This window comes from Myxocyprinus asiaticus, chromosome 30 (assembly GCF_019703515.2).
Source record: "Myxocyprinus asiaticus isolate MX2 ecotype Aquarium Trade chromosome 30, UBuf_Myxa_2, whole genome shotgun sequence".
Taxonomy (NCBI): Eukaryota; Metazoa; Chordata; class Actinopteri; order Cypriniformes; family Catostomidae; genus Myxocyprinus; species Myxocyprinus asiaticus.
In genome coordinates, this window is record NC_059373.1 from 25,866,300 (window position 1) to 25,876,939 (window position 10,640).

The window sequence follows — 10,640 nt, forward strand, 5'->3', positions numbered from 1 at the left end:
TGCATATGTGATAATTATACAATAATTAGAGAAGTGTTGTTTAAAATAGTATTACATGAAGTAATGCATGTCACATTACAGGAAACTGCTGTCACTGCTGGACATTTCATGTCAGCTACCCATTTCCATATTCCCAAAATTACTTTATAGAACCAAATTCTATATAGTATGATATAGAACCAAAACATTTCCAAGTCACAAAGTATAGAGTACATAAGTGTCTACAATAATATACCACATAGAACACAGGGATCATTTTAAAGAGAGTGCTTTATGCCTGCACCATAGAGGATCCAAGAGTTTTTAGAAATTACTATTTCTTTATACAGTGAGTAAAACAGCGGTGATCTGACACTTCTTGGCTACTGTTTAAGCCACAGAATATAAATATAGTTTTCATATTACTGTAGCCATAAGAACTAAATTCTACTCTGTGCAAGGGCTTGATGACATCTGAGAACATCTTCGTGCCAAACCACATGATAATTGTCAGCAATTTGTGAGGTATGTGTAGAAGATGAGATGGTTGATAGGGTAGCTGGAGACTGAGGTGAGAAGGGCTCTGGGAAGTGAGGGAGGAGGGAAGATTCAGTCATTTGGAACACTCCCTCTCTGTACCGTGTATCTTGGTGAGAAGGAGGTCACCCATGTTCATATTATGCCTTCAACGCAAGCAGTACACAGGCTAAGAATACCACAGCTCACTGGGATTTTTCAACTTCCAAATCTGGCAGTGGTATTGGTGAGGCGATTCTTGTAAACGAAACTCAAAACTGTAAAAGTTTTTCAGCAGTTTTGAAAATGTTCACCCATTGGATTAAACCTTTTGAAGATGAAAATTGGTGGATTACTGCAAGGATTTTTTTGTAACTATTTAAACAGGATTTTATTTCATCCATTGGAGTCACAGGTCATACCTCAAAGCAACAGGGGCCAAAGCAGGTGTTGTGTTTGAGCCAGGAAACTTTGAAGACAGAAAACCTTTGAAAGCTGGTGGTTATGAGGCCCTTTGTTTTTATTTAATCTACCCAAAGACTTTAATTTCACATTCTGACAGTGCCTGCTCAGTGACTTCTCTTTACTTACAGTCTTTCCAACTCCAGGATCACCCTTGAAAGGAGTGGAGCTACTATGAGACCTATTTGTTTTTTCTCCAAGTTTCTAGGATATAGTTTATCATTTAACTCCATAAGCAAGCAATAGATTGTGAGGTCGACGGTGTTCTGTAAATACAGTGACAGCATGAGGAATGGCCGTCAAGAGGAAATAAACTGAGCAGCTCATATTAGTAAACATTGCGCTCTTCAAAATAAGGACTACAGCAATGGAATCTGAGTTGCTTAGAGATTCGAGTGTTGCTCAGAGTTTCAAACAGTAGTCCAGACTGTTCCAGAGAGGACTGATATCTTTTGAACACTCAGAGATTTTAGAAGGACAACAACGAAGGCTCATAGAGTAGAAAACTTCCAAAGGAACACGGTAAGCTAAAGCAGAACCAATGGAACAGAACTCTTCCAACCGCAATGCCACACCAATGGACAAACAAGAGGTTGTGGCTGAGTTAGTACCCTCACACCACAGCAGAGGGAGGAAGGACCGAATCCAAGGCCGGCAACGACTCTTCCCTCTAGCTGTCTTCCTCCCTCTGTGCATGCTACTGTGCATTTGGGGTCAGGTGGAAGGAGTGATGCATTCCAGCTTCCGCAGACTGAGCATTCGGGAAAAGAAGGAGATGCAGAAGGAGATTTTATCCATTCTTGGGCTGCCCGGACGACCCAGGCCACATCCGCCCCTGCGGCCTCCTTCCTCTGCCCCACTCTTTATGCTGGATTTGTACCATGCCGTTTCATCTGAGGGTGATGATGGACCAGGCTTGGGCTTCAATCCAGAAGGAATCAGCCATGCCGCAATGCCCACATTAAGTACACACACTCCACCCCTTGGCACGGTGGTCAGTGAGGCAGATACTGTCATGAGCTTTGTCAACTTGGGTAAGTAACAGGTGGTAAGAGATAGTACTTTGGCAACACTACGGCTTATCCTGCAGAAGATGTCATTTATAACAATACAGTGGCACCAAAAAGTATTTGCCCACTTGAGCCCCACTTAAAATATAATAATGTCATTGCATTAGATGACAAATATCAAACCAAGCGGCTTGTATTTCAAAGAAAGGTAGCAAAAGTGTAATGGTAGCCAGCTGATACTTGACAGCTATGCAGTGTGTAAACCTCACTCTCCTAGCCTTAAGAGACGTACTAGCGACCAAGGCTAGAGACCATGGCTTTTAGCCTCCTTGTTAGCGCATCTGACTCCCATTCCAGGGATCACCGGTTGGAATCCCGCTCAGTGTGGGTCAAGAAGGACCGGTGGCAAAAGCACACTTTTCAAGCAGTTGTCAGTTATTGGTGTAACTTTGCATTACATGCATTTAATAAAATATCAAACCAAGTGACAGTAGACCTTTTCTCAAAACTATCTTCACTTTTCTGAGCCATTTGTGCAATTACTTTAAACCAACTGGTTTAAAAGTCTTTTTAGTGGATGTACAGTATGAAGTCAGTTCCCTTCAAGTTCACACAGGTGTCTCAGCAGAGATTCATCAGAGATGTAGTTAATCACATTAACTATGTTCCACAAACACAAGAGTCCAAATACTTGTTTAGCTTGAAACTTTTGTTTGTGCTATCTAAATTTTTAAGTGTGGCTTAAGTGTCCTACTAGTTTTTGGGGCCACAGTACTTGAATAATATATACTTGACTGCATATACCAACCAGTGTTAGGTATGGTCTGACTACAAAGTAATTAGTTACTGTAATCAAACTACTTTTGGTCAAAAATGTAGTGTAATACATTACATTTTAAATTCTTGTTATCAGATTCCAGTTGCAGCCTTTAAATGTTGGTGCTTTAAGTACAGTGCTAGGGTTACACATATTTATAAATAAATTATTTATGTAGAATACATTGAAAACATGAATGATGTTCATATGCATGTCTGTTTGCATTTTTGTGACAGCTCAACAAGTAATGTCGCAAAAGCCAGTACCTGTAGCCAGGGTCAAGTCCACACAGGCCCTTACCTTCGCCTGCCAACCGTTGGGTATCGCACCAGTCCCCTGTTTCTCACCTTGCAGGTGGTGGGCACACAAGGAGGTGGTCATTGTCATTGTTAGGGAGAAATATGAACATTATGAACAAGGAGGAAATATACAGTAGACATTATTTTGAAATCGTTTAGTGGAAATAAATCATTAAGTAAAGTAATCAGTAATGTGATTACTTTTTCGATGAGTCCATCTGATTACAATTTTAGAGAAGTAATTTGTTTTTTGTATTGGATTACGTTTTTGATTAACTTCTAAAGCCAATACTAACTCTTTCAGAAATGTGTGCAGAAGTATCCCCTCATATAGTTACTATACTATGACATTTGCCACTAATTCTTTGCACAATGTTAATGAGGGAGAGAGTACATTAATAATAAAAAGCCTGTAACTGAGATACTGAGACAGCTTACTATCACTCCAGCATCTCTTCCTGTCTCAGCCCAAACACAGACGATACTTATCTGTCACGAAACAAACAACAGTTAAACATTCCAATTACAGCTAGTGCTTCTCTCCCTATGTCTTTCCTGCCCTGGTATAGTTGGTCAGTATCAACCCTTTCTCAAACTTAATTAGTGGTGCTTGCTAAGACAAGCATTGCTATGATAATTGCTCATTAGCTCTTTTGTGTCCTAAGCCTCCACCCTTCAGTATTACACTTTTTGTGTACCTTGTTTCACGCTATTTGTGCTACAGATGTGAATCATAACTCAAATTGTGCTGCTTGTTGAGGAAAGGTGTTCTATTACATTTCTAAGCAGTCAGACTTTCTGTTTTCGCAAGGCAGCGGGTAATCCCATAGATTTATCATAGAATATCATAGCAACTTGGGGGTGGGCTTTTCTTTGACTTTTGTCAGTAAGCAACCACCTAGCAATGCTACTCTCTTGCTAACTACATTTTTCAGTAGCGTGACAATAGCTCAGTTATTTTCACAACAGTGTAGCTTTTCCATTAACAAGCTACTTTTCCCAAAGAGTAGCGGTCTAGTGCTCTCACTTCTATGTAGCGTTGGGAAGTCCAAATAATTTAAGTGAATCAGTTTGCTCTGACAGTTTATGTAAATAAACTAGTTAAAATAAATGATTCATTAATTTAGTGATGTGTAGCATTGGGAAGTCCTATTCATTTTAGTGAATCGGTCTGTTCGGATGGTTAATGTAAAAGAACTAGTTCAAATGAATGATTCATGGATTCACAATTAACTGCATGCATAGAAGTCACTTTGCTTCTTTTTTTAAAGTGAAATATTTAGGTAATTGCTGCTGTTTATCATGTTATATAAAATAGTGTTTTCTAATTTTATTTATTCTGAACAGAACAGTATTTATGTGGCACAAAAGCAATACATATCTTTTTATATTTATAGGCCTATTATAAATATAACTGTATTTATAGTCCATATTAAATCAGAACTTCTCATAGCAGAATGAAATAATAACTCCTAATCAGCTATATAGCTAAAAAGATTGTTGTCCTTAAATGGCTTCAATGTAGTAAGCTACTTTTTGTTAATGGCTTGTAGTGTAGCTAACTACTTTTTTTAAATAGTAGCTTGACTGTAGTTTAACTCTTAAGTTATGAGTAGCTTGTAACTTGGGGAGCTATCATTTCAAAGTGCTTTTACAAAAAATCTAGAGTTGCCACAAATTCACCACTCATTATTTCCACATGCAAACAAGCTTGTGATTCGCCGTAAATGTTTGCCAGAAGTTTGCAGCTTTTCACCGTTAGTGGTGAACCTGCACCAAACCTTTGGCGACAATTAAGAGTTTGCCGCAAAGCTCATTTGCATGTGAAAATTTGCAGCAAGTTTATGGCAACTCTAGATTTTTTTTGTTAGGGTAGCTTCCCCAGTACTGCTAGCGACATCACAAAGTGCCCTACCAATTCCCTATAGCAAGCAGCAACCATACAGAACATCCTAGCCACTGCATAGCAACAAGCTAATAACCATTCACATATACTTCAGAAAATGTAAAAATCTAGTGTTTCACTTTGCTCTTGCCAATTGTCTTATTAATGCGAATCTAAATGTGAATCGTAATTGTTACTGATTCTTGTGGATTTACAAAGGCCAGTCCAGCGCACGCAGCCCATGTGATGTTGTAGTGGCCACACAGCTGTGTGGAATTACAGGCCCCACTGAAAGACAGAAAAAAGATGAGAAGAAGATGAAAATACTGTTGGGTACTCCTCTAAAAATACAGCGCTGGACTGTAATTAGTGGTTGTGCACTGAGCTGCAGCCAGCTCCACGGTGCCTCTAATTACCCAACTACAGAGCCACAGCCATGGGTGTTAGTCCAATCTGCAGCGCTCCACAAGAACAAATGTTCATCTTTCCCTTTTTGTTTCTCCATCTTCTCCTGCCAATCAACCCTCCAACACATCTTTGACTCCAGCCTCTGTACACACACTCAACACACACAATCCCACTTTCTCCTCATGTCTTTAAGGCTTTTCTCATTTTACTCGTAACTGTGTGTTTATATCTTGCAATTGCAACTTTATTTCTCAAAATTATGAGATTTTACGAGTTTACTAGTCCATTTAGTCCTAGAACGCATTAAGGTAAACCGATTTGGCATGCTGTCCATAATGGAGGAGGCTTGAGCTCTAAAATCCCCCCCACAATTGGAAGTCGCAATTGTGAGATAAAAAGTACAATTTACCCCCCTTTTTTATTGCAATGCGGGATCCGTCTTCTATACTTTTCACATAATTCTCAACTTTTAAAAGGGAGATAAAACGTTCCCCATATCTTTTGTTATAAGTAGATGTCAAAAGCTGTGAATCCATTCAAACTCTACAGTATTTTGGTGCAAATCCATCTGTCACTTGGTAAAAACTATCCAAATTAGGCAGATCCTACATCCTCAATAGCCGTGAACATAACTATAATAATAACAAATCTTTACATTTATATAGCACTTTTCTAGGCACTCAAAGCGCTTTACATAGTATAGGGGGAGTCTCCTCAACCACCACCAGTGTGCAGCATCCACCTGGATGATGCAACGGCAGCCACAGTGTGCCAGTACACTCACCACACACCAGCTATTGATGGAGAGGAGAGTGATGTAGTCAGTTCAGGGATGGGAATTATTAGGAGGCGATGATAGATAAGGGCCAATGGGGGGAATTTGGCCAGGACACCACGGTTACACCTCTACACTTTACGAGAAGTGCCCTGGGATTTTTAATGACCACAGAGATTCAGGACCTCGGTTTAACGTCTCATCTGAAGGACAGTGCTTTTTTACAGTATAATGTCCCTGTCACTATACTGGGGCATTAGGACCCACACAGATCACAGGGTGAACACCCACTGTTGGCCTCCCTAATACCTCTTCCAGCAGCAGCCTTAGTTTTCCCCAGGAGGTCTCCCATCCAGGTACTGGCCAGGCTCAACTCTGCTTAGCTATAGTATGCAATCAGGCAAGAGCTGCAGGGTAATATGGCTGCTGGTGAATCTTCAATAGCAGTGAACATAACTATGCAAGGTAAAAATTAAATATGACCCAGAATGTGTAAAATAGAGGTTCACTTACAACAAGGATAAACATGGTTTGTGCTAGAAGTTATTGGCTGCCAAGAGCATGAATTCCTCAAAATTGTGCATTGTGTACGATAAACAATTTAAGTACTGTGTTGGGTTGCTAGTCTAATGTAAAATCTGGGTCCTGAAGTAAAACCAGTAGAGAACTGCTGTCCTGTATCATAGTTGCTGATGTTGTTCTACTTTGGTTTTCTGTCTAATTTCCTCTCTCTGTTTCTGACTGCAGTGGAGCAGGAGAAGGATTTGCTCCAGCCACGGCCTTACTGGAAAGAGTTCCGCTTCGATCTGACCCCGCTTCCTCAAGGAGAGACGGTCACCGCCGCTGAGTTTCGCATCTATAAAACACTTCCCATGGGCTGGCGAGCAAATCGCACCCTCCATATCTCTGTCTATGAAATCCAGAAGGAGAAAAGACACAGGTCAATACTTATATATGACTTTTAGTACTGCATCTTTTTCATATAACTGTTCCCATAAACTTTTTGTGTTTAGGATGCACTACTCTCGAATATGAAATACCTTATCCAAGATTACTTGGATTTGCCCATAGAGGTTGATTTTGCATCCATAAGTATCCTTGTGATCCATCACTGGTTGAATTTAACAGTTAAATTGAACACTCTTTCTAAGAAAAGGCATGCGCTTCATGGGTTTGGTTTGACAGGGAGCCAGAGTTGGTACTGTTGGACATGCAGTCAGTGCCAGCAGGTCAGGAGGGCTGGCTGGCATTTGATGTGACTTCTGCAAGCAATCGCTGGCTTCTCCATCCTCGAAGCAACCTAGGCATCCGTCTTTATGTAGAAACTGAGGAGGGTGAGTCATTCCTTATACACAGCATACAGACTATATGCACAGCTCTGGTAGAGGTCTAACAATTGGATTGTGCCTTTCTTGATGTTAACCATCCCACATTTTCCTGTAGTTAGTACAGTTATTATTATGACTACAATAAAACTGGTAACTTGATATTAGCGACTACTTGTATAAAATAAATTAAAATGACAGAATCATTCTGAAAGCTTAATGCTATCAATACAGAGATGTTAATTTGTTATGGTTTTACAGTATTAGCCTACTAACAATAACTGTAGTCACTTTATTTTAACAAAATATATTTTCATTTTTAACTTTTGTAACAGCCGTCTTAAATTGAAATTAATTTTAACTTGAATGGCATTCGGAGTTCTCAGAATTGAAGCGGGATGATTTCCAAGCAGATAAAGTTGTTACAAATGAAAGTTGTTATTATAATTGAAAAATGCTGCTTACATAGCATATATAATTACACAGTTGTGATGGGCTGCAATGGAGGTGCCATGAATAAAACTCTATCCCCACCACAGACCGCTCCTTGTCTGCCGGATGGGTGGGTTTGGTGGGTCGGCGAGGTCCACGGTCCAAGCAGCCCTTCATGGTGACATTTTTTAGGGCTAGTCAAGCCCCCTGCCGCCCACCTCGCGCTGTGAGACACAACAATCCACGCAAGAAAAAACACAAATACGACCTGCCACACCCAAATAGACCAGGAATATTTGGTGAGCCACAATAAGCCGTTTAAAAGCATATTGTGTTTAAATGAGTATTTATGATTTGTCTTTGAGCTGTGATCTTACTCTTTCCAGATCAAAATTATGCTAGCAGCGGACGCCAGGCATGTAAGAAACATGAACTCTATGTCAGTTTCAGTGATCTTGGCTGGAAGGTGAGAGACACACAGACTTCTGTACATCAGTATGAAATTTCAGGATGTTGCACTTGACCACCTATCTTATAGTTTCCTAAGGCATTACATTACATGTGTGTTCCTTGGTAATCGAACCCTCAGCGTTGTTGTTGCTTGCACCATGCTCTACCAACATTAAGCTAACATAAGTTATGTAATTGCTGCTGTAGACTGCAATTGCTTAAAGGCTGTAAGCCTTTTATTGTACATGTAAACAATATTCTTTTCATTTATTTTCAGGACTGGGTTTTGGCACCTCCAGGCTATTCTGCATATTATTGTGATGGGGAATGTGACTATCCTCTGGGCTCCTGTATGAATGCCACCAACCATGCAATGATCCAGCTTCTGGTGCGAAATTTGTTCTTTTAACATTTCTGTATCTCATGGTGTATATTTCTGCACAATAAATGGTTTAACTTAGCTAAGACTACCCTTAGTGGTAACACTTTAGTTTAGGGATCAGAAATTAGACCGTAATTCATGACTAATAATTACACTTATAAGTGACTAGTTTGGCATTATAAAGTATTTACTAAGCCTTGATTAACTGACTTCTTGTTCTTGCTTTATAGTCCCTTTATATTTGCATTTGTCATAACAATGAATTTCTTAGCTAAAAACAAAACATATCAATAGCTAGTATGATGCAAAATACATCCTTTATAGGTTCTCATTACTCTGTGTGAATGAGCGTATGAATATATAATGCATACAGTATTTCAAGAAAGCAGGGAAGGCTAGGGTTAGGTTAAGGGGTAGGGGTTGGTGTAGGGTGTTTGTGGGACTCTAATTAAACACATTAAACATGCTGCAGTGATGCCCTTATACTGTATGGTAGTATTTAATTAGTAGTGAAAATAGCATCTAACACTATTTGCCCTTAAGGCAAAGAGGATTCATTTTGTTGCTATTCACACTAAGCATCAAAAGTCTCTGCCTTCTATATTTATTCTGTACCTATAAGCTGCACATTCACATAGTGTAATGAGAACATATAAAGGATGTATTTTTATTGGTATCTTTTGTTTTTACCTAATAAGTTAATTGTTAGGAAAAAAACAAATGTAAAGAGGCTATTAGGCAAGGGTAAGAAATAACGAACAAAGGCCTAATAAATACCTTATAATTCCAAACAAGTCCATAACTAGTCCCTTATAAATCCAGCTATTAGTCATTAATTACCGTCTAATTTCTGATCCCTAAACTAAAGTGTTACCCAAATGATTTAAATCTGTTTTTCTACTTGTGCAGTTTAGCTGGTTGAATACACAACTGCACTGACTGCTTGTCTTTGGCAGGTACACCTTCTAAGACCAGACGAAGTGCCCAAGGCCTGCTGTGCTCCAACCAAACTCAGTTCTGTCTCTGTGCTATTCTACGATGACAATAACAATGTCATTCTCAAGAAACATCGGAATATGGTGGTGAAGAACTGTGGCTGCTTATAACCTTCTATACACAGTATTTCTCTTGTTAAACCCATTTCAAATCCCTTAAGCACTATTTGTAATATACAATGTATTATTTTTTAAACCAAAGTGCTTTTGTCCCAAATCGACTATTTTTTTTATTTTTATTTAATTGTCATGATCTCAGCCTATTTGTTGTATATGTGATGTTCATGCTGCACCAGTCGATTTAAGATTGGAATTCAATTTATTATAAAAAAAGGAAAACTATTTGCATTATTTGTAAACATTTTTCACACACAAATGGTAAAATGCTTGTCTTATAAAGTATATCAGCTCGTAAAGCTTTTTTTAAAGTATGATTATAAATGTATGGAGTCTAAAACACAACTTTAACTTCCATGGACAAAGATCTTCTAAACATTCCACCTAACGAAAGCTCTTTTATTAAAATAACTTTATATATAAAAGTTATGCTGTTTCTCCTTAATGAACTACCCACACGACTGATTTATCTAAAACAAAAACAAGGCCCATTAATTCAGCCCATGACAGGCCTGCACACATAGACAAAATTCAGTTATCAAGAAATTGCAATTTCATTAAGCTGATTCAAATCAAGCATTTGTTGACACAAATCTTGCTTGGACATGGTGTAAAATGAATTCAGTGCTGAAAGTTTTTTTTTTTTTTTTCTCCCCACAGTGAATTTAGTGATTATAACAGATACCATCATAGCGGTGCCTCGCATATGCAGACATATTTCAGTTTGGTTTCACAATTATCACGCTGTTACAATCAAGTAATGCTTTCTAGAATCACTGAACTTGATA

General features: G+C 38.8%; 1 protein-coding gene across 1 annotated transcript; it reads left to right on the forward strand.

The window, feature by feature from the left end:
• Positions 1-673: 673 nt before the first annotated feature.
• Positions 674-10,587, forward strand: LOC127420813 (bone morphogenetic protein 8A-like). The gene is made up of 7 exons (XM_051663364.1): positions 674-1,991; positions 6,899-7,091; positions 7,337-7,485; positions 8,016-8,207; positions 8,295-8,374; positions 8,636-8,746; positions 9,697-10,587. Exons 1-7 carry the CDS (start codon positions 1,499-1,501, stop codon positions 9,844-9,846), a joined length of 1,368 nt encoding a protein of 455 aa, XP_051519324.1. The 5' UTR covers positions 674-1,498; the 3' UTR covers positions 9,847-10,587.
• The last annotated feature ends 53 nt before the right edge of the window (positions 10,588-10,640 follow it).

Coding starts and splice junctions, on each gene's coding strand:
- LOC127420813 (XM_051663364.1), top strand. CDS start 1,499: ATGGAACAGAACTCTTCCAACCGCAATGCCACACCAATGGACAAACAA. Junction 1,992..6,898: donor CATGAGCTTTGTCAACTTGG/GTAAGTAACAGG, acceptor TTCTGACTGCAG/TGGAGCAGGAGAAGGATTTG. Junction 7,486..8,015: donor TTATGTAGAAACTGAGGAGG/GTGAGTCATTCC, acceptor TCCCCACCACAG/ACCGCTCCTTGTCTGCCGGA.